Below are 24835 nucleotides of genomic sequence, written 5' to 3'. Positions count from 1 at the left end.
CTGAGGATTTTCATCTACATTCACCACACTTGTGAGTTTCAACATAGCTAAGGTGTGAACAGCTAAAGGTGATCTTGGGAGGTACATTCTCCTGTTGGTAGTGTTTTGGGGGTAACAATAAGGCTCTGGACATGGTGTGTTGCCTTGTCACTGTCCCTGGTTTCTGTTTCAGTATACTACCCATCCATTACCCTGTGCACTCTTACCCAGACAACCATTGCATATTGTAAAGGCACCCTACAAAGTGACTGCCTAACGCATCTTATGTTGGTCATAATTTCTGCAAGAAACATCATACCTTTTGCTCATTTGATACAATAAAATATCTTTAATAATAAATAGTCAGAGCCTTGTCAAAGGGGTAAGAGAATATGAAACTGTGGCAAAGATAGAAGCATTCTGCCCTGTTCCCAGCAACATTTTACAGCACAAAATTCACAACACAGCAAAACAGGCTAAGGTGGCTACTGCAAGGATCAAGTTCAAGACCTTCTGCATCATCCACAAGGCTTTCTGCGGCCCGGGGTACACACTACATCCAACTCCCTCTTCCAAAACACCTTCCTTCTCAAGCCCTTCCCTTAGCTACCTCTTACTCTCTGAAGGTCAGACGCTTCTGCAAGCAGAGAGTGGGGGCAGATCTCTCCTCTGCAGGTGCCTCTCTCTGGAATGGCCTCACTGCCCCTCTCAAACTCGAGCCAGATCACCTGAAGTTCCAGAAGCAGCTCAAGACCTTCCTTTTTGCCTCTGCTTTCTCTCTCCCCTGCTGACCTACCTGACTGGTTGCCTGGCTACCCTCAGAGTGTCACTGGGCACCAGGCTCCTCCACCAGCAGTCACCCCTGCCACCAGCCTTAACGCGCATTTACTGACTGTAACTGTAACCCTACAGTCCCCTCCCTGCTCGCAATTACCCAGAGCCATGCTGCACTTACTCAGAACCATGCTGCCCCGATTGCACTCCCCCCACCTCCGCACCTCTCCCTGGCACTTCTCCTTTCTCCCTCTCCCCTTACACTTCGCTTTATCTCACTTGCACAATCTGATTGACACAAGGCCTAGTAAGATCGTTTGTTTTGTCCTCCCTCCGTCTTCCCTCCCTTGTCTTGTCGCGCCTAGAAACACTTGTGCACAGGCACATTATAAATGACATATCATATCAAGGAGAGTTTACTGTTGTGAAAGAGGTTGATCTCGACGGGCCAGAATATCCTTTTCTACTATATCTTTCTACGGGCTAAGGTTTACCAATCTTATTTCATGTCTGTACCAAACTTATTGTGTTGCGGGGTATTTTCAGGGGGTACTAATCAGCAAATGATTTGGCAGTGATGTATTCTTAGTAGTCAGAGAAAAGATGCATTTTGAAAGCATGAAGTAACCACTCTGCCGCACAGTGTGTGGAGAAAGGCCAAAACATTCTGCTCATTTCCTAGACTTACTGTTTGAATGTTCGCCCGATGCCCTCGCCCTGCTTCCAGCCCATTCCTCGTAGCATTGCCATACCATAGGCCTCAACAGGCACAACATCATAATCTACATCCGTTGCCTGCAAAACAAAAGAATTCAAGTATTACAATTCTGCAAGTAATGGTGTATGCAACTTCGAAAAAAAAGCATGAGCACAAATCTATGACATTTAAGAGCTGTGTATACAATTCCTTTCAAGAACCAAGTGATACTGAAATCCAGGGCAGAAAGGAGGGAGTTCCTTATTGTAATCCTAGTCATACATCTATAGCCTAGCCTTTTCATTTTTTTGACTGTATTCCTCCGGCACACAAAGTCAGAGATAGATAAGCAGGGGGCCGGGGTGAGCAGCCATCAAGATGATGGCTTGAAAGCGGAGCCTTGGAGGGCGAGCACTATCCTATTAAATTCATTCAGCACCAGCGTAGCAGCAACTGCACCGTAAACAGGGATTGTGAGCGGGGAGCACCAACACTACTTGGTGCCGTTTTGGTTCACACGGTGGTGTCGACCGGATCTCCGGAATCTACACAGCTCCGCCATATTTAGGGCCTGCTATCTAACACGTTGTGCGGTCCTGCTTGTACAAGACCTGAGGCTTGCAGCTGGAGTGCATGGTCTGCAATCCCGTGAGTACCCAATTCCATTACGGAAGCTGGTGGTCATTTCACCGCTGATAGCAGGAGAGCTTTCAATGCTGTGTTGGCAGACTAAGCTCTCTCAGTGGGCTCTGGCAGACTTGCCTGCTTGAACTTCTAGTGGGACATCCTAGGAACGCACCTGTACCTTTCTGAAATTACTAAAAGCCTGGCATATTAGTGTGTGTAGTGGCACATTGTGCACATTGATCTGTGAACCTCTGCTACGACATCCCCATGACAGGGCTCAGATATTGCATTAGCCAATGGTGAGTGATAATTGACTTTTGCCGAGTAAGAAATGGTGCGCTGCGTGCATGTGGAGAACTGAGACGGGTGAGCGACTTATTATGCCTGGCTAGTAGCTTGCAACTTTAAATGATAATTTGTTATTTATATAGCGCTTTTGCAAAAGTGCTGCACATAGAACATTTAAATAAAATTATCACCCAACCAAATCTGGTACTCAGTTATCGACCTCGGAAGGATGAAAGGCTGAGTTGGCCTTGCCGGATTGGAACACATAGGTCACACTAGCAAGCGCTCAACCCAGAGCTACCTTACCAGTAAATTCTTAGCCATGTGTTGGTATCTACTTTTTTTAAACTTGGAACCATGACATGAGGCTTTACATAACATGGCTTCAGGCACACTTTCACAAAGAGGGCAACCAGGGATCCTCCCGTTACATGGTCAGTGGCAGACAAAGCTCTTGTTCAGTCTCAGTCAGAGCTACAGCAGGTAGCGTGGCATACCCAAGGACTTAAATTCAATCAACATGAAATAAGATGGTTTAATAGCTGCAGTGACCTGCTTAAAATGCAAGCAGGAAAAAAAAAAGAGTGGCATGATCACAGAGGATAAAGAGAGAATCAGTATGTGCTCACATCCTTGGTCACAACACTTCTGAAAGACCCTCGGATCCCTAAAGCAAAGGTTTAGAATTGAGGTCCCACCTGAATAATATACACAATCAGGTTTCCACAGAATACTTTCAAATGCAATGCTGCACTTTTGTAGAGGACCTTCTTAAGAAGCTACTTGGCGATCCACCATTACCATCACTTGTTACTGTTGAAAGAGCTCTCCGTGTACTGTCGCTAAATTCTAGGCCTATATTTATATTTGTAATTATTTGAAGTACAGGGATGTTGATTTCAATCAGAAATTACTTAAAATAACACATTTGGATATGAGAGGATGCCTTTACAATGGAACAAAGGTAACAAGTGGTGAGTCAGTTCATGGGACAACCAAAACAAAAATAATAAGAAAAAGGTGAATTACAAAGGCAATATTAACCAAGGGGAATGTGCTTCAAACTAAAGAATAGTAATGTACAAATATGCAAAATTCCATTATTAAGCGTGAGTGGAGGCAGTGGTGGGGTCAGGTAGGGAGGGTGGGGGTGGGGGGGAGAGGGCAAAGGGAGCTCCCCTCTTTGGCTAATAAGGGAAGTTTAATCCAAGCTTTAAAGCGATCGAGAGTTGGGCAGACTTGAATTGTGATGGACATCAGTTTCCAATGGAGTGGATCAAGAAGGGAGAAAAAGTGGAAGTTTGGGGACGGGGGGCAGTGAGGATGAGTGCAGGGGTGGAGCGAAGGGAACGAGTAGAGGGAAATAGTCGGACAGGAAATGAGGAGCAAGACCTTGATAGCTTTGTAGACTAGGCAAATTCATTTGAAAAGGGTGAGGTTGAGTATGGAAGGCCAACCAGAATGGTGTTGGCAGGTGGAAGTGAGGAAGGATTCAAGTAAGTTGTCGAGAGTGAAGGCAGCAAAGTTGAGGACTTGTCTAGAAGAAAGGACTAGAGAGGAAGGCCAAGGAGTAGGCATTAGCACTAGTCGAATTTGCTTAGCACAAGGATGGAAATTAGAGTGTTGAGAAGGTTAATATGAGCAGCAGAAGCTGTAGTGGTGATGAATTGTTGCAAAAACAACCCCAAGATTGCAACCCTAAGGCGAGGGAGGAAGCAGGTCAGACAGGAAGGAAATAGGAGTGAGGAGGGGAGTGACTTTTGTTTTTGCAGAATTCAGCATGAGACATCAGAGAGCCATCCAGTTACAGATTTCAGTTGTAGTCTGTGCAGAGATGGCTGGGGTGAAGGATAGAAAGGAGAACAAAATGTGAGTGGTGTCAGCAAAGAGGTGATCGTGAAAGGCAAAACACAAGATAAGTCTTCCTAGGGCAGAAGTGAACATTGGGTGACGCAGACAGGTTGTGTCAGAGGTTTGGAAGTTTCCAGATATTTTAAAAGGAACAACCTTCCAGGCAGGTGGTAATCCAAGCAAGAACAGATTAGCGAAAAAGCCATTGTCCAGGAGAGTGAGGAGTGGCCAACAGTGTCCAGATGGATGATAAGGAGTTTGGAGAGGTGAGCATCAGAGAGAAAGTTGGAGACATACAAGAGTGCAGTTTTAGTGGAGTGTTTATTAAAGAAGCCAGATTGAAGTGCATCTCTAAGGCCCTTATCTTTAAGGAACTCAGTGATCCAGTTAAAGAACACCCCCTCAAGGACCTTTAAATAATCAGGAAGGAAGGAAATGGGCAATAGCTTGCCGGGAATGTTTGGATCAGCAGGTTATTTCTTCAAAAGGGGAGGACAGGTGCAGATTTGAGGAAGGCAGGAAAGATTCCAGTAGGGACAGAGGTTCAAGAGTTCGAAGAGATCAGGGCAGATTACTGCGACTTAGTCCGTGACCATTTTAGGAGCAAACAGGTCGATAGGCGGGCAAGACGGATGGTGTTGCAAAGGTTGTGTGCTAATTTAGTTGGAGAAGTAAGGCAGAAGTAGCTGAGAGTAGAAGTAGTAGGGGGAGAGGTGGTGAACCGAAGGAGGGTGGAGGAGGGAGAGAAGAAGGGGGCCTGAAAGTGTCAAATTCACTAGGGTCAAAATTTACAGTAAAAGTAGTGAGCAAAGTCATTAACAGAAATGGAAGCGGCTCAGTATATTGGCTTCGGGGTAGGGCAGATGAAAAAACCTCAGAGGGTAGATGAAAGTTTGTGGGGTTAACTGGGAATGGAGTAGATTAGGTTTGTGAAGTCAGGGGATTTGGCAGAGTCCAGGTCAGGGATGAGAGCGGTAAGGGAATTTTTGTAAGCTACGAGTGAGTAGGAGAGGGGTGCCTGATTCACACCAATGTAGTAGGCGAGGACACATTTTTGGTTTGAGAGTCTGGATCTCAGAGGTGATCCAGGGCTGAGAACGGGAAGGTGCGAATGTACGTGCAGAATGGTTTTGGTCAAAGGGAGTCCAAGTCAGGGTTCGCAATTGAGGGGAGCTGGGAGCTATGTAGATACTGCTTGTAGCCTAGAATAGCCTGGTTAGCTTGGCACAATCAGCTACCCGGAGATACCTTTGGCTCCCTAAACCAACGGATGCCATAAAGCACAGCGATGTGAATTTAGCTCTGTGCATTTGGGATAATGTATAAATATTATTTTTCTATAAATGAGTATTAGGACACACGTACACGATATTCAAAGCATAAGGGGTCGTAAAAAAAGAATCAAAATGTTAGTTTGTATCTTATGTGGAAGTTAGATTTCTGGGACGCTATGTAATAGCTCCTGGTTTCCCAGTGGTAGCTCCGGAACACTGGTTATTGCTGGATACCCAGGAGCTGTTATTAGCTCCTGCTCATCTAATCTTGATTTCGAGCTCTGCAAGTGCATAGTAAAAGAGGAAAAACCCAGTGTCAATGGAAGCAGAGAGTTGGAGGCAGATATCTATCCTCAGATGGGGCCTCCCTTTGGAACATCCTCCCTACCTCTCTCAAACTTTAGCAGAACCATCTCCGGTGTCGCAAGCAACTCAAGACCTTCCTTTTTGCTTCTGCTTTCTCTCTTCCCCATCCCCTGCTGATTCCCGACTGCTCCACACACTGGCCACTTGGCTACCCTCTGAACTTGGGCCCAGGTCCCTGCCTGTCCAGTTGCACCTTGCACTGCCTCCCGGCTCCCCCATACAGTCCCCTTCTGTCTGCAAGCCAACCGGTGGCTGCACTTATTGATTTACCTGCACTGAGCCACACGCGGGCTGCACTTTTGATTTACCTGCACTTCTCCCTCCTCCACCCCCCTCAGCACTTCTCCCTTTTTCTTCTTTCCTGCTCTTGCGCGATCTGAATGACACAGGGCCTAGTAAGATTGTTGTTTTGACCTCCCGATGTTTCCCCCTCTTTGTCTTGTCGTGCCTAGAAACACTTGTGTACAGGTGCATTATAAACGCCATATCATATATATCATAGGCGAACTGTCATCGCTCACCGAAAGTCCTAATCCAACCAGGGATGAGAAAGGATTAAACAATCGCCCTTTATATTCTCTTTAGCTGTAGAGTACTTAGCTGAAGCCGCTAGACAAAATAACCCTTTGGGCCTCGCTACTCCCCTGCACCATCAACACAATCACGCTTTTCACAAATTATGTGATTTTCATGAGATATTCGAAATCTACCCTACACATGATATAGAATGTCTTTAAATCATTTGAGGGAGTATCAAGAAATAAAATGAATTATACAAAATCATTAAGACAAGGGTTTCCCCGACTATTATCCTGCCTGTGTGGGAAATGTTCTGGTGCTGCTGGCTCTGTGGCGCACATTTGGTGATTCTGTCCCCTGATACAAAGATTCTAGAAGGAGACCTTCTGTCTAGTTCAAAGAATAACAAAAATGGGCCTGCCATGCAATCCTCTTGTTGACCGTCTAGGGGCAGTAGATTAGGACAATAGATTAGGACAAATACAATCTATTGGGTCTCCTGTGATCAAGCTTATTAGCCAAATTTAGCTGGCACCACATATTTCTATTCAAATAGTCAATATAAAATAGGTTCCCAAAACTCAGAAAGCTGTTGTCACCATTAATAGACTAGATTCATGGCCATGAAGATTATGTAACACAGAACGGGCTCGCCCAGGGCATTTCGTTGCATTGACACCTGGCTGGCTGGAGTATTTATAGAGGTAGAAAATGCTATGAGCTCTGAAGGCTAGTTGGGAAATACTCTCTTCGCATCTCCATCTTGAACATTGGAGCAAAACAGCAATTTGAAGGTGTATTTTTACCATTACCCTTAATGGGGTGTGTTATTGATGTAGCATTCGATGTGCTCTACTGTAGTAGTATATGTTTTATGGATTTATTATTTGCAAGCCAACAGGGCATGATGGAGTCTATTTCTGTGATTCTGGCGTTTGCCAAAGTCGTGGTCATTTTTTGATAGAGCTAAAGCTCAGTGTCCAGCAGAAATTACCGGAAAAAATAACATGACTGTGTTCAGCACAGAGATCATCTTTTAAAAAAGTTAATCACCAGAATTCTGTGTGCCATAAAATGTAATACAACATTTTTAAAACTGTTCGATGCTGTGAGCAATTAGCATGCGAAAATAATGCATTCAGGAGGTTTAGCTCGCACTGCCTGGAGTAGAGGAAAAACACAGTGTAAGGCCAGCACCCGGGATTTCTCCTTTATCCACGTGTTTGCCACTGTCAGATCAAGGTTTGGTCTCAGCCTTTGACTGATATGACCCTCTCTTTCATCTTCTGTTTTCATGCACACTACTTCCTCAACCGCATGGTACACAAACCATGTATTGCCATAGAACGGAATGTCATATTTTAACTGATCATTAACTGTAAGGCCTGTTAGTCTGCACCAAGATTGCCCGGAAGAGTGAGGCGAGCTCAGAGAAGTTCTTTGAGGCACTGATTAACTGAAGACAGCTGTCTGTTCTTAGTCATTACAAAGAAGTCTGGTCTTTTGGCCACCAGAAAAAAAGCTGCAGAATACTGAACCTCCTGCCATAGCTGCCCGTCATACATGCCCTGCAAAGCAGTGGAGTTAGAAGCACTCTGAGAAGCAGCAGCAGTAATGCAAGATTTGCCTAAGGCATCCAATGTTCAACTTCATTGCAGCTCTGCATGGCACTGTCAAAGTTACAATGTCACCGCCAGTCGGCGAGATCTCCAGTGGTTTCAAACCTTTCTGCTCCCTTCTCAGTAAGGGTTGACAGCTAGAGAAGGCAAAAGCAGACAGATACATTTTCCTTTGTGCTGATACTACCAGAAGCCCTACAGATAAGGGGTGAATCAGCCACTTTTACTCCCTAAAAATAGAGAAACACTCACAAAAAATAAAAAATAGGGACTACAAATGCTCCCAACAAAAAATAGGAAACAGACACGTAGGACCTTGTGCTCCTGCTTTCACCCACACAGCTCCATGGATATGTTTGGACCAGTAGCGCACATAGTACCACAGGAAGAAACTACTATTATTAATGCCTGACTGGAAGAAGTGAACATGTATCTGTTAATGCGTATGAATAACTAGGTGCAAAGGAATAATGGCCAAAATATTTCTGTTTTCCAGTTAAACATTTTTTTATAAGCTTACAAAATCCTCCCATTGGGAATTGGACTTACATTTTTACTCCGTAAAAATCATTTTACTCCCAACATTAAGAAATAGGTAGTAAAATACTCCCACTTCAAAATCTTATCTAGAGCACTGAGTACCAGGGAATGGGAAGGAGGAGGTCTCCTCAGTAACAGGACCACACAGGAAACTGATATTTTGTTCTATGTATTATGTATATTCTTTTTAATTGTTTATAAACCTTTCAAAAGTATTACTTCATCAGTACTGGCCACTCTGCGAGTATGGTTAAGATGGGATGGCCCAAAAAATACAAAAAAAGGTAGCAGGCGCTCCTCTCTCGAAAGAACACGGCATGTTAACCTGTTCAGTGGTTATTAACCACTTTCAGAGTTCACAGCCATATGCTTTTTGCTCACTGTACCTTTCACAGGTGGGAAATAGCCATTTGCATATCAGTCTATGTCCCGCCCACATGGGCAGTCCAGCATTGAAATGCTATGGAAATTCCTCTCTGAACAAGAGTACCAACAGCAACCCCATACACGTGTTTCAGCCTTGTTGGGCCTCATCAGTGAGGTGAAGCTGTGCCTCTCTGAGCACAGTGAGCAGGGAGTCCACGTCTGGTTGCCCCCAGGTAACTGGTTGCCCCCAGGCCCAAAAAATAACTGCACTTTCTCAGAGGCTTATAACTTTAGCTATGTTTGCCAAAACTACATGAAACCTTTAAAAAATATATATATGCACAGTTTAATTTTTGTGCTACGTCTCATGAAGATCTGTCTGGGGGGAAGGGAGGGCACCAAGTTAAAAGGTTTTCCTAGAAGTTGCATTTCTTTGTGAACGCACAGAGGCACTATTTTCTCTTAAATACAGAAGAAAACAGCTGGAGGGATTTACATCAAACCTAAATGAGAAGCTGGTGTTTTGTCCAACTTGCAATCTTCATTTGCTCTGCTGAAAATTCATTCAGCAGTTTCTAATAAAATACCCGTACAAGTGGCCAGAAATACGCAAAATCAAGTTAGTGATGTTGCATTTCCAAAACCAGATTGGGCCTCAGATGCCCAAAAAAGTCACGTTGCGTGGACTTAAAAAAAAATCTATTTGATTGGCTACTTGGTTGGTAAGAGGGACTGAACATTTTTGATCAACCTGCTCATCTTGCACAGTAGACCCCAAGCCAGATACAGTGTGCACAACAGGTCTCCAAAGTGCCACACACAATGTCCAATGGGCACTACGTCTCTGTGGTACCAAGGGCACTTGGCAGTGGCCATGTTATGATTCTTAGGTAACCACGATTGCCACATTTCTGTGTTCATGTTTAGTGCTGCAAACTTAAGGTCCCTTAATTCAAGGTTTTTGCGTTGACTATCTTTTAATGAAACTGTATTCGAACATTAGGTTATATATAGATAGAATGCAGGACACTTGAGATCCCAGAGCCCAACACAGAGAGAACAGGGAGAAATAGTGCCATGTGACTCGTGCACAAAGAGGCTCTTTAGGAGCACAGTGGTACCATTAAACGGCCAAGATGATTTAAAAAATACTTCCTATTTTAAAATAGGAAGGTACTTCATTGGATAATTATGGCGTGTTTACCCAATGCAGTGCTTTCTATGTACCCCAAGATGTAGATATCCCACACAATTCCAACTCATAACAGGGCATTATAATGAAACTGGGTGGCATGTACACAAACCCACAGTTATCAAGAAGAATATGCATGAACGTTTGCGGTCATTGTTGGAGGGAAAGTTGAAAACTATGCTGCAATGATCTTACCGACTCTGGCCGGAGGCTAACGTCCACTTTGTCCCCATCCTCAAAGCCGTCAGGGACCCTGTTCTGCATCAGAAGTGGGATTGTCATGTTCAAATCAACCTTCTCACCATTCTCCCATCTATCTTGGGATCTTTTTGACTCTGAAAATGACAAGAGACCAATTTAAAATTCATAAAGGTAGCAACAATGGCAAACGTAAGCTTAGCTGCTACAGTTAAAGGAATCTGTTTGAAATGACAAAATAATTAACCAAAGATACCATCAAAGCAGTCTCCCCATCAACTCACCAACTGCATCTCTAGCTAAGACAAGACACAGCTGTTACCCATCCTTTCATGTGATGTGTGATAAGCAAGTAACTAAAATGGCCAAAGGACCTTTCCTATAGCAATTGCCTCAAGCACACACAAATGTGGATAGATCTGAACCTTTTCTCTCAAAGTTTAGACTGAGTTCCCACAAACCTGAGCTGCCCCTATGCTTTAGCTGAGCTGTACCTGCGCATTATATGTGCACAACAGCTCCCCAATAAAAGCGTGAGTGTGTACAGTATCTGGGGCAGAACTGGGATAGCAGTTAAGTGGTGCACAATTTTAATGAACTTTAGTTTTGATGATGCGTGGTTTCGCATGCTCCTTCATATGAAGTAACAATGAATCATGATCAAAGCCAGATCAATGCGCCAGATGTACACTTTGAAGTACCCATTTTGCACAGTGTAAGGCCACTCCCGCCAGGCTTCCCTGAGCCCCACACTTCGTTTCCAGTGAGACATGGAATTGGTATCCATCATACTTAAACTGATCCACAATCTGGAAGTCACAATATGGTTACTGATAAAGGGGGAAAGAAGGCAACATCACTGGCTGTGGGCAACCAGGTATCACTGCGGCAATGTCCTCTTCCCGTCACTTGGGATGATCAAAGGAGCCAGATGTTGCCACTTGTGCCATTCGACACTGGGCCCGGGAGCTGGGAGCAGGGCTCGGGTAGAGGGAGCACACGGGTGGACTGCCTCTGCCTCCGCCCGCTTTTACCGTCCGTCCTGTGTATTTAAAAAAAATACAATAATTTGCAGCAGCCAATTTATGAGAAAACTCCTGCGGCCGGGATGTGAACGCAGGCCGCGCGGCTGGGAGGCGAGACACGCAGGGCCTGATTCACATAACATTTTCCAATGGGATTGCGCCATTATAAAACACTTCTGTGAATCATGTCCTTAGACTGCACACTCTCTGACTGAAGCAGTAAAATGGGTCATATTGACATTCTGCGTGCATAACGTTGTGTTACAGATTTTTAGATATAAACAGTGCGCATCCTTTATACTTACCCAGCAATACAATAGTAAAATCTAGTCTCTTGGCAAATGCTTATTTGTCCCGTGCCCCATTCTTCAATTGGAGAAGACAAGTTGCATTTAATTTCCATAATTCACTTGAGGATATGTGCACTTCATGCAAAGTCACTTCCTATTACGTATGTAAGAGTCCCCGCACTTTTTTTTGGACTCGTGTCCTGATTGGAACGGTTGCCCTGGCCACCCCAGCCATGCCCAGAGCAAGAGCACAACACACCACTGAATACCACAATATGGTTAAATCCCATTTAGGGGCGTAGTCCAGCATGCAATACCCCATTCGCAGAACCAAAAATGCCAACCTCAGCACAGGGTACCATTGCATAGGGACTTTCATATATCACAATATGCAGGCTACATGAAGATTCAGTCCCCCAACTAGGCTAGAAAGAAGCAATAAAGACTGGAGTAAACACAGAAGGCACAGACACCCATTCTTGGAAAAGCTCTTTCTGGCATCCAGGGCGGATCCACGGTGCACGTCAACACAAGCATATAACATAACAATCCGCACAAACGTCTCTAAACTGCAACAACAAAAACAAACCACAATGACTCGCACAAAACGACTACCGACCCAAAAACACCCCAAGCCCAGCCAACAGAACCACCGGGCTGAGGCTGCCAACAGCACATCACTGCTCTCTTGCACTTTTCCAGCTTATTCCCACTAACTCCCCCCTCCTCCCTTTTTCAGAGACGCCAGGGGACCACTCCGGTGGTGAAAGTGCGCAGTACAAATACCCTTTAACATTAACCCCGACATGCTACACACATTCCGCACATGCGCGTAAACCAAAACCAAGATGGTGGTACAAGTTTCCATCTGCTCGCACCACAGAGCCACGAGATGTGGCGGCAGGTTCCAGGGAGTCAATGGGAGGTTACACAGTCAACCATTCATGATACAAGCTGCAGGGAGAAAAGAAACGTGAAGCCAACCAGTCCCAGGATAGGCCGAATCATGCCCTTTTATAAGGGGGACTTTTTTACAGCAGGTGAGCGAGTTTGGAAAAAAAAAGTGCATTCGTAGGAGACGGGAGGAGAGAAATGGAGTCAGACAAGGGGAGCAGGAGTCGGAGGCAAGAAGAGAGTGAAGTGGGAGGAGAAGAGACAGGTGGGGAAGGACGGTGGAGGAAGAGAGGCAGAAAGGTGCAGCATCTTTTGGGAAAAGGAGGAGTGTTAAAGGAGAGGAGGAATACAAGTGCTATAGAAGGGAGAAGGATTAGTAGGAGAGGATTAGAGACACATCTGTTAGAGGCGGTACGAAGGTTGGATTAGCAGAGGCAAAGAGGTGTTATCTGGGGCGGGGGGAGTTTGGTGGAGAGGGTATGCCTGGTCCAAAGAGGATCAGGGCTGGTGGATAGGAAGTCAAACTGGGAGCCTATAATGGGTGATCCTGGGATGGGTGGAGGAATAAGCATGTGAAAGGACATCTAGGAGTGGCAGGGTAAGCACGAGTGTAGCTCAGAAGAGAAAGACTAAAGAAGATTCCCTTGAGTGCGACCATGCGTCAAGGCCATATGACAAAATTCAATTTTTGAGGGTTCTGCAGTCTCATTTTATGGTGCTTCTACCCCTTATTTTTTCGGTTTTCCAATTTATCTTGGTGGTCAGAGGGACTTCTGCTAAAGCCCTCTGGCACTACCTCCCTTTTTATCTTACTGAAGGTATATGGTATTGGGTTACCAATAAGGTGTAGAGCTGCAGGGGTGCTTTATAGACACTCCACGTTTGCCCTCAGGTGATTATATCTCCTTAGATTGGTTTTAGGGGGTAGACTGGTGGCAGCAAATATTTACCAGCCCAGTGTACCTTTATGGTAGCCATTGGGGTATTAATGGGTTTTTCTAGCCTTTTTGATTTAAGAGCTTCCTTTGTTCAGGGAAACCATGTGGCAGGCCTTTAAATTGCAGTTCTGCCCATGTGGTCTCTTTGTGAGCTCGGATAGTTTGTTTGTTTATTGCATTTATAAGGCACACCAGACCCAGGAGTAGCAGGGCGCAGACGGATATGCGAAGCTTCCATATGTTACAAATATACAGAACAAATAAGATATGTCAACATTACATTTGAAATGATACAATAGAATACAATATACAAGACTTAAGTTGCACGTAGGGGCGGAATAATATACATCTAGGTAATTGGAGCTATACACAATTTACAATCAAACAGTAGGTAGTGCCACCATACCATGGTTTCAGGGCGGACTAATTCTCATTCAGGTTGAGGTGAATGATGAGGTTCTTTCTGAAGAAAGAGTAGGGGAGGTCAGCTCTCAGCTGATGTGGCAGGGAATTCCAAAGTTTAGCGGCCTTCAGGGGGAAGCTGGTGCCGTCAATCTTAGACAATTTGAATCTGGTACTAACAGACAATTAGTATTAATTTTTCTGGACGGTCTACTGGAAATTCTTCTGGATATTCTGTCAGTGAGGTAGCTTGGTGCCACGTTGTGTAGCACTTTATGTGTCAGAGAGGCGATTTTTAGTTGCATTTTATTGTGGGTCGATAACCATTTATGACGACGTCTGATGGCTGAGATATGCACTCTTTTGTTGAGGCCTAGTACCGCTCTAATGGCATTATTTTGTAATATTTGGAGTTTTTGGATAATGGTTTTATTGGCACTGCTGTAGAGGGTGTTGCAGTAATCTAATCTTGATAGAATTAATGCTCTGGCCAATATAAGGCAACTGTCGTTGGAGAGGAAGGGCCTGCCTGCTCTGATCAGTTTACAGGTATAGGCTGTAGTAGAGGATAGTAGCTGGCATAGTTGTTTGAACTGGTTATGACCAGTTCCTAGCACTGGGCCGGCCATTACACTCCCTATAGGTGTGGGTCTGGGTGTTTGGCAGTTTTGGCAGCCAACTTTGATTGGCTGGCGGCCAAAAACCTTTATTTTAAATCTCCTAATGGGACTAGTGGGGTGGCAGAAGCCAGCCCTGTGAAGCAAGGGACATACAGGGGAAACTCGGCTCTTGAACTCAGTGCGCTGCAGGAATTTTGGAAGGACAGCCAGGTTAGCTTGCCTGTTAGAGGATTTCTTGCAGTTTCCTGCCGTTGCTGCATTTTTAGGCCCTATTCTGACCATAGTAGCTGGATGCTGTGGTCCGAGCATATCTCTAAATTGGTGTTTTGGCTGCTCCTTGTCCTGGCTACTGGTCCTCCTTATCGGCCGAGGACAGGCCTTACTTTCTGGGACCATTTTCCAGGCTGTTGTATTGCAGTTTCCTACCAGTGTCTTGGTTTTGGAAGCTGCTTTCACATTGAAAGGTGTTGGGGCTCCACACACAACCAAATCTGCCTGTCTGGGTCATCTCTGGTTACCTTCAATGTTGTCCTGCAGCAGGGGCTGTTTTTGCTGGTGCCATCAGTGTTTGCCCGATTAGCTGCCAGGGTCCGACGTGTTCATTTTCCTCTGCCCTCTTGAACGAATTCCAACATTTAAAAAGGTCAGTGCACAACTTAAACCCACTAGATAACCTTGCACTCTTCCGCTAGTCTTAACTGGTGTTATAACCGGAAGAAATCATGTCTACAGGTCCAGCAGTAGAGGATACTGTATGAGTTCCAAAAGTTGACTGTGTGCAAGAGTTTGTTTATTCGCCCATCCTTCATGCAAGCGGATTAATTTGTGCAGCCAGAGACCCGTTGTCTCGGGAAGAGTAGCTTCGGTTTCGCTCTTCCTATCCAAGGTGAGTGGGTGGGTGGGTGAGTTTTATGTGTTTTTTTTACCATCCTGGCATTGGTGTGTAAAGCACTGTTAAAGTGGTCAATGAGCTGCGTCGGCCTGCAGTGTCACAGGGCAATAGTCCAGGGCATTGCAAAAGGGTGTCAGACTTCCCTATAAGCCAATTCTTCTCTGACCTTTGTGAGATGCATTTGGGTAGCTCAAGGCAAGTTCCACTTCTCACTAAGTGAAGACCAGCCTATTTTAAGTTCACTAATTACTCACCCAAGACTTGCAAGTTCCTGGATAAATGGCAATAATTTACATGTAGTCACACCACCAAGGCATTCCCAGAGGAAGGTGCATTTGATCTTGATCAAATTCCCCGTCTATCAGGTACCCTAAAGAGCTGGGGATTGAAAGTGCACAAACATCAGTGGGATGTCTCCATTGATGGTACACAGAAGCCACTAATATGCCACTAATATGCATGACAAGCCAAAGACCAGAGCTCTGAAAGGTGCCCAAGCGAGTCTCCAACAAAATGTAAAAGAATTGAAAGCAGAGTGTGCTAATTTGGCAGTAACCCAGAACACAAATAGTTACAGCAGACTTTATCCAGAACACCAAGGAGTTCCCCCCCACTGAAAGGAACTGTAGGGGACATTTTAGATGTGTATTAACCTGCTATATTGATTCTTGCATCTGATCAGGGAACCAATAAATTCAAGCTGCTGCCTCTGCTCCACCACCATCACCAGGTGAGCAGAGCCAAGTTCAAAGCCAGATTCATCCGTTAGTTAACCACCAACATATACTCAGTCAACACCTATACAATCACTGGGTCGCGACAGATGGGCAATTTTTAATCTCTTTTGCACTTCAACTGCATCTAATGCTCATGTGCCTCTTGAAGCCTTTCCTGGCACTACATCGTATCCTTTCAAACAATTACTTGGGGCAGGCAATGCATTAGTGACAGAGCACACATCATGAAGCTCCACCGATCTAATCAATATTGTGCAAATGTTCCATAAAATCTGTGAAGAATCTGTTATTTTTGAGAAGTGCTTCAGGTTATCATTCACTGTTACAACCGAGCTTTTCTGATCTGAACTAGTTATTGGGAACTGCTCTGCCTCCAGCAAACACCTTCACTTTAGAAAAGCAATTGGCCATTACAAGACCCCATAGGGATGCATTGAAAGATTTCACAGACAGGCTGCCCTGCACCGTCCTAGAGATCTGTCCCAAGAAAACAGACTGGAGAAAATGTATGCTTGCAAGCAGAAAAAGGGAGAGAATCTGGCAGCCTTCCGGGAGACGTTGAAGAAATGTTTCGATACATTTTCAGGGACCTCAAATCTATCGATTACAGCACTGCAGGCCGTGGTGTCAGCATTTGTATTGGTTAGATGTACAGCATTTTCATGAAAAAGTAGAAAGTCGGGGGATGGCCTATCCGAAGCACTGTGTAGGCTGGATCTTCGGCTCACTTCGCCATGTGCTCAGGGATCCTCCCTTCCATCTACCAGACAGACCTAACATGGAGGGGTGGGCGTCCTGAATTGGGCTCTTTGAAGGTGCAGAATCGATTGGTTGGGGGGGGGCCTCATGGCTCGACGAGTTTGACCAGAAAGGGGATTCTGGTGCTGATTCAGCTCTGCCGGATTCACCCTGCTCTTACTAAGATAGTGATTCAAGTTTGTGGAGGGTTGTAAGGTGAAACTTGTGTATGGAGCTGGTGGACCCCCGAGGAGCTGTGGATCACCGAGCGCCTCTCATGTCCTGCAGTCCCAGATCGCCTTAGAGTTATTCTCTATCCCATGCCTAGCAGCCCAAAGGAGAAGGATAATGTGCCCATGGTGAAGGTGGTCTCGAGTGGTATTAAGGTTGTTGGCCGGGGTGCGGCTGCCAACTCCCTGTGCAGTAGGTGGGAATCACTGAGCAATCTACACAAACTTATGATGTCCATTCCTTCAGCAGACAAGGCTTGCACACTACGTCTGAGGCTCCAAGCTATGGTAAAGAGATCAGCCTTGGCAAGGAAAATAATTTACAAGATGGTTCCAGGCCTCTTATACTGACTTGCTCAGATGACTCAATTGCTTGGACAACAGACAGCTCATGGTGCATAGTTATGAATCCATAGTGCCATATATCAATAATACTTTTCGAAGCTCACTTGGTGGCCTGGAAGCTTCCATCAAACTATCACATTTAGGTACTTAGAATTTGTCAAAACCTGACCCTCCCTCATTAGCACATCATGTTGGTGGGATGTATTTGTAGAACGTGAATATGACTCCCAATTCAAATCCTCCTAAAGGTACGGACATGTGGTCTATGATATGGGCTCAGGAAAAAAACAAGATGGCTGACAATCACAGTATCACAGGTGCATGTTGAACCACAATTAACCAATGCTCATGATGCAGTTGCGACGAAAAGTGATCTGCATCTGTTGTTGAGTAAAATTAAAAAGGAATACACGGAAGCACCACATAACTATTACAGAAAAGTTCTGTTAGACAAGCATGTCCCTGAGGCTGAGAGGAGACTCGGGGAGGTGAAGGACTGATCTGCAGCACAAGCTTTTGGAACTGGAGGATGAAGTCAATGCGTTGGATGCGCAGTGCGTCGCATTACAACCAAGGAGGATTTAAAAAAAAGATCAAAATGGAATAATGTTCACTTGCATGTATGTGATTCAGATCTAAAGGGCAATATACAAGATTGGTTCTGAACTGTGATGAATCCAGTGGAGTCAACACTGAGCCCCAGTCCGAGCGTTCCGTCCATGTGGCTAGGGGAAGGCAGCTGCTAACTGATCCTTACCGTGGGGGTGATATTCTGAGGGTGGATCACATGGGAGGAGATGGCTATCTGGGGGCAGTGGGGGGGTGGGGGCGAGTGGTGTCTCCCACATGAAAGACACAGTATTTTTGCCTTTGCTGTGAAGAAGAACCCTAATTCCAGAGTTTCTGATGGCAGTTTGTCATTGTTCAAAACCCTTTAATTGTAAAGACCTGAAACTTACTTTTGTCAAACATTTCAAACAGAACTCTATTAACTCTTCATATGTACATATCACCTCTAAAGCACATTTAACATGTAATTTTTATGATGGTTGTTGTTTAAACACAAATGACCAACAATTTAACTCCTTTGGACTTCAAGTCCCAGAAAACCTCAAGTACTGAGGCGAAGAGGAGGTGCAAGTAGTTAATGTGGTGTGAAAGTGACACCAAGTATAATGTGCGGTCTAGTTGTCATGATCAAAATCAGCTGTGTGGGACATTTAAACGTGAAGATCACCTGCAAACAGCAGACCGGAGTGAGGAGGAAAGCTGCAGAGAGTACTGTGCTGGAAGCGAACCCAGAGGCAGACTCACGGGGAAGAGCCATGAAGAAGGAAGGACATGCTCACAGGCAAATGCCTGGAGGTGTAGCGTACCGGAAAAGAATAACTCCGGTAGAGCCATAGTGGATGCCCCGGAGGGACCGCTGGAAGTGAAACCTTTACTGATGGACCAGAGGAGATGCAGTCCTGTGGAACGGCAATGGTTCCATCGGCTGTCAAGGGAAAAGCCGACGCGGGAAACGAGACTCTTCCCGACAGGCAAAGCCTGTCCCACGAGAAAATGCTGCTGCAGCTGCACGTTTCACCCGTGTCAACCCAGAGGAGTTGGGGGCCCTGGGACGTGCCAACAAGTTAATGAGCACTTAGAGAATCACCCAAGTAGACTAGAAGGACAAGGGCAAAAGTGGTACAATCTCCTTATCTGAGATGTCAATTTGGGAAAACCTGGAACAAGCATTGCCAAAAGCCAAGAGATATTTAAGAAAGAAGTTGATATACAGAGCTCGTACAAATCCCCATATGGGGGATATCAATAAGGGGGAAGTTGGAAAAAGTAATACCTGGAGTCAAAAAGGTATATACAGTGAAGACGTGCAACTGTGTTATACTTTAAAGAAAAGTGAACTGTGTAGAAAGACCTGGGGAAAGATTCCCCATCAGGCAGTGAACCCTTGTTTGAAAAGAGATACCTGGCAGGATAGTACACCAGGGGATCTATGAGAGACAAGATATCTAAGGATTAGTATGAGAAATTCCTGACAGGCGAGTACATCAGGAAAGGAACACTTGTATGAAAAAGAAACTTTTTCATACCAAACAGTTGTTGATTTTGCCATTTTGTTAAGTGGAAAAGACATTTGCTTTAGCAAACCATTGTTGGAGCAGAACATTTTTGAATACATGTCCATTAACTTTATCAAACCGCTGTCGAAAAAGCTAAATTTGAATACATTTCCTGAAACAGTTCATTCCATTCCATCCAATCCCATTCCATCAAATCCACTCCATCCAATCCCATTCCATCAAATCCACTCCATCCAATCCCATTCCATCAAATCCACTCCATCCAATCCCATTCCATCAAATCCACTCTATCCTATCCATTCCATCAAATCCACTCTATCCTATCCATTCCATTCAATCCACTCTATCCTATCCATTCCATTCCATTCAATCCACTCTATCCTATCCATTCCATTCAATCCACTCTATCCTATCCATTCCATTCAATCCACTCTATCCTGTCCATTCCATTCAATTCACTCTATCCTGTCCATTCCATTCAATTCACTCTATCCTATCCATTCCATCCACTCTATCCTATCCATTCCATTCCATCCACTCTATCCATTCCATCCACTCTATCCATTCCATCCACTCTATCCATTCCATCCACTATTAGGTAACATTTTAACAGTGCACACAACGTCTTACAATTCAATGCAGTGGGGAAAGATCACTGTGTTCGCCCATCTTGATGCAGTGGCCCACTGGCCCACAGGTTTATACAACAAGAGCTTATTGGGTCGAAAAAACGTGTCGGCCGAGTATTAATAAATGACCCCCAGTGATGGCGTGTGTGCCCCCCATACCCCATTGCTCCCCGTGACGGTCGATTGTGCCCCCCAATTCCCGCTTCCCCCTGTGAGGGTGGGTGTGCCCCACATCCCCCCCTTGTGATGGTCGTGTGTTCCCCTCCCGTGATGGTCGTGTGTGCCACCCACCCCCTTTGATGGCTGTGTGTGCCCCCTATCTAGATTTATTGTTATATAGCGCTGTTCGCCCACAGGCCTCAGAGCGCTCAATCCCCATCCCCCCGTGATGGCATGTGTACCCCCACCCCCCATTAACCCCTGTGATGGCATGTATGCTCCCCACACCCCCCCTTTGCCCCCTCCTGCCTCCCGGTGATGAGGTTGCCCCTCTTCTCCCTGTCACTTTACCCTAGGACTTCGCTATTCAGACCTGCCACCTGACTTGTATGATAGCTGGCTGTTCCCCCCACACCGCTCCCCCTCCTTTGTTCTTAAAGCACTATTCTGAAATGTCATCAGGCCTAGTATGTTAGTTGGTTGTTTTGTTCTTCTCCTTCTCCCTTAATCCTTACCCCTCGTCCCCCCTCCTCTTGTTAAATTCCGGCACTACCTCAATTGTCGTCAGGCATAGTAATGTAACCGCCTGTCTGTCTCTTTCTCCTGCCCTCCCCTCATCAGTGTTCAATAGCACTTTATCATTGTCTCATGACCTGTTGTGATAGCAGCTTGTTTGTCTCCCCCCCCCTCTTTCCCTCTGTCTTCTCCTCCCACTCCCCCTCCAGCACTATCTGAACCGGTGTCGGGCCTAGTATGATAGTAGCTTGTTTTGTTCTTCTTCTCCTCCTCCTCCCTTACTCCACAAACCCCACCTCCCAATCCACCCCTGCGTGTTAAATTCCGGCACTTCTATGCATGGCGACAATTGATGTCGTGCCGGAATTTAACACTTGGTGATAGTGAGAGTTGCCAATGGCGAACCTCAGGTACTTTCTGTGCTTGTGATGGATTGGCACATGAAAGTAAGAATCCTGAAGGTCCAGAGATACCAACCAATCCTGAAGCTGGAGGGCCTGAAGGATTTGAGAAAGGGTAAACATCTTGAACTTGTCCTTCCTGAGGAACTTGTTCAATTCTCTTAAGTCCAAGATGGGTCTCATTCATCTGTCCTTTTTTGGAATTAGCAAGTATGGACGGTACCAACCCTTGTTCTTCTCCGCTACAGGTACCGGTTCTATAGCACCTTTCTCTAGCAGGTCTGAAATCTCCTGCATAAGGAGCGGATCTTCAAAGAGTTTTTCCCCGGTGGATGACTCGGAGCTGTTTGTAGCAAAGGCAGACAGTAACCTTGGGCAATTTTCTCCAGTGTCCAATGCCCAAGCATCTGAAGTAATAGCCTGCCATTCTGTCAGAGGTTGAGTTAATCTGTCTCCTACTGCTGTCCTGTGATGCAAGACCTCAGAGAGGTTTTGGGGCGGCTGACGCAGATGCTGAGGGTAAAGTAGCACCTGCAGATGCGGTCTTACTACCTCTACCCCATCCACCATGGGGGATATCGTCTCTGGCCTCTGAGTCGGCTGTCCTCTGCCTTTTCTGTATGCGGAGTAATAGTGAAAGGACCTACCCCTCCAGGGCGCACCTCTGGGCGGTTTGGAGTTTGCCTTCTCGCAGCTCCAAGGGATTTGGCTTTCGCCTTGGAAGTTTGCAGCTTCTCCAAACTCTCATCAGCTTTACTCCCAAAAAGATGTGTGCCACCAGAGGGCATATTCAAAAGCCTGGACTGTACATCTGGGGCAAATCCAGACTTCGCAACCACGCAAATCTCGGATTGTCATACTAGCCGCCATGGCTCTGCTGATGCTGTCAGCAGAGTCGAAACCGGTTTGGAGGGATTCGCTCATAGCGTCCTTTCCATCTTTGATAAGGTTCAAGAAACCGTCCCTTTCTTCACCCTCAGGGATATGGTCAGCCGCCATTGAAACACAATCCCAAAGGGTGTGCGTAAACCTCGCCAGCGTGCATGTGGCATTAGCAGACTTTAACGCCATGCTGCATGCCGAGAAAACTTTCTTGGCCATGGCATCAAATTTCTTGTCATCACGATCCTGCGGGATTGTGGGATATGCATTTTGTTTTCCAGAAGAAGTTGCAGAGCCTGCACAACTAGGCTTTCTGGAGTTGGGTGCTTTGACGGGTATAGAGGATCTGCAGCTGATGCCCTATATTTAGCTGTCAATCTTTTGTTAACTGCAGGGATCACTTCCGGTGTTTCTCAATTGGTAGACACCCTTTTCTGCAAAGCTTTGTGAAAGGGGGACAATAGGATTGTAACGCTCACCTGATTCCCGTAGAGGCGCCGGTCTTGACTGGGCGTATACCGTATCTTCAAAGGTGATGTGTAACACACGGCTGGCTCTTTGGGCTGGACCTCTGTGCACTGTATGTCTGACTCGAAGGGTAAGATGTCTTAGGTAAGTAAACGCCGTGCTCTCCATCTGCCTCGGGGCAGGGTGCTGTAACCAGTTTCTTCACTGGATAAGGGGAGCAGGCCTCTTGACTTCAGAGGACTGCTGTCCGTCGTATACTGCACGAACGGTAAGTTTCGAGTAATTCTAATGTCTTTAAAGTCTTTAGTAATGATGTTTCTTGTTTTGCAGGGTTCCGGCGATGGCGGATGACGGGCTGAAGTGAGTTGAAGATGGAGCCCGTGTGATGAATAGAAGCGCCTGGAAGCACGTAAGTAAGCGCTTGTTGCCTGCTTCACGATGCGCTCTAACTGTCTTTTTATTTTGCAGGTACAAGTTCGGAGCGGCTGCAGGGTGCCGGAATACCCACTGGGTTAGATGTGGAAAGGAGTAATGGCACGTGAGTATTAAAGTTCCCCAATGTCTTTAAACGCACCTTGTTTTGTCTTTCAGATGCGGGATGCAGCGCCGAAGGCCTCCGGAGCGTGTGAAGAGTTGGTAAGCTTTTGTCTTTCAGATGCCGGAATGCAGCGCGAGGCGTTGGTGACAGCCGATGGACCAGGTAAGTGAAGAGCTGTCACTGAAGACTGTAATGCTAACCTGTTCTTTCTTGTCTTTATAGGTGTTGCTGAAGACTGGATTCAGGATGGTAAGCCTTTTTCCTTAGGCCCAGGATCAGATGCAGAAGACACGATGAGCCTTCTGCTGCAGAGGATGCAGAATAACGCAAAGCAAGATTCATCCATCGGGTGTGGTTTAAATAGCCTCCTGTAGTGCTTAGGTGTCTCCTTCCACAGCCCCGCCTAGGTAAGAAAAGAGTTCCTGCTTTCCAGAAGAGTTCCAGTGTTCTGAATCTAGGGAGTGGCTCCTGCCCCACCCAACAGGAAAAGTAGTTCCAAACAGAAGAGGATCAGAGGCTCAACTGGCAGGCAAGTAAGCAGCATGGTCTGCTGCAGGTAAGTCCACCCAAGCATTATGAGCCCGGCGCTTCCAGCGCTGGGACTGGGCATATTTATGAGCCTGGTGCCACTGGCGCCAGGACTGGGTCCAAAAAGGTCCCAATTGGGACTGGTTGGCACTCGGAACCTGGGTTATGGATCTGCTTCCAAGGGAGTTGGGAAAACCCTGACCTTTTGGAAGCAGAGATCATGACAAGGATCCTCCTGTGGACCCTTGTCAAGTATGTCCGTTAGGTCATCTTGTTCGTACACGGGTGTGGGCCTAGACCACCCCATGTACTCCATCACTCTAGTCATAAGCCTTCTGCAATTGCTTTCTGCATGATCCCCTGGCTGAGGTTTACCGAAGACAACTTCCTGTTATGCTCACCTGATATACACGGGGACGCCACCCAGCCCTGGTTGGATGATTTGCACTCTCAAACCCTCTCCCAGTCCCTTGGTAAGGCCTCTGGTTAAAGATGGGTCTGAAATATAGGAGAGCTGTATTCAATACCAGATTGTCTTTATGTTTTCTCACCTCCCTTGGCCTCAACTCCTTCCTCCCCCTTGGGCCCTCTCCTCACCTTAATATTGTAGAAGGTGGATTCTCCGTCCTGCTCCTCGTGACAGGGGTGCGTAGATGTGGGGGGTGAGCAGCGACCAAGTTACTTCACTGGTGCAAGCCCCCCCCCCCCCCCCGTGGGAATCCAGGCCTGTTGCGAATCCGTAGCTTTGCTGCTTTACAGTCTTTATACGCAGTTCTTATGTTCTCTTAGCTCGAATAATAATGTCTTGCTTCTTTCCTTTTAGGTATGGAAAGGTATTTTGGAGTTGTCATGCACTTTGAAGATGAGCATGGGCCGGTAGGCGAAAGCGCGGTGTGCGCGATGCTGTCTGGTGAGTAATGTGCGATGCGCGGCGCTGTTTCGCCTTTTATATTGCTAACCTGTGTCTTTTCTCTCCTTGCAGGTTGTGATGTTCCTCGCTGAGCGCTGTAATGTTCCAGCAATGATACTGACCAGGAGATGACTACCCAGGTAAGAATTGTGTGGCTTTCTTCATTCGGAAGGAAACGTGAGTAAACGCTTACTAATGCTGTCTTTCTTTCTCCTCTTTCCAGGTTATGGTATTCCAGGATGCATGCGGTGCCGGATGATGGAGTTCGTACCTTCAGGTGAGTGGAACTGAAGTCAGCGATGGATTGAAGACAGGA

General features: G+C 46.0%; 1 protein-coding gene across 1 annotated transcript in view; it reads right to left on the bottom strand.

Moving 5' to 3' along the window:
* Positions 1 to 24835, bottom strand: part of GPKOW (G-patch domain and KOW motifs) — a 458842-nt gene that overhangs the window by 319515 nt on the left and 114492 nt on the right. The window contains exons 3-4 of the mRNA XM_069645285.1: positions 10288 to 10427; positions 1442 to 1548 (exon numbers count right to left, since the gene is read on the bottom strand). Of these exons, the coding sequence (XP_069501386.1) occupies positions 1442 to 1548; positions 10288 to 10427 (247 nt within the window). The remainder of the gene's footprint in view (positions 1 to 1441; positions 1549 to 10287; positions 10428 to 24835) is intronic.

Source organism: Ambystoma mexicanum, chromosome 2p, assembly GCF_040938575.1.
Source record: "Ambystoma mexicanum isolate Mex_15411 chromosome 2p, UKY_AmexF1_1, whole genome shotgun sequence".
Lineage (NCBI taxonomy): Eukaryota > Metazoa > Chordata > Amphibia > Caudata > Ambystomatidae > Ambystoma > Ambystoma mexicanum.
The sequence above is the reverse complement of the archived record's forward strand: the minus strand, read 5'-3'. Positions and strand labels throughout refer to the sequence as shown.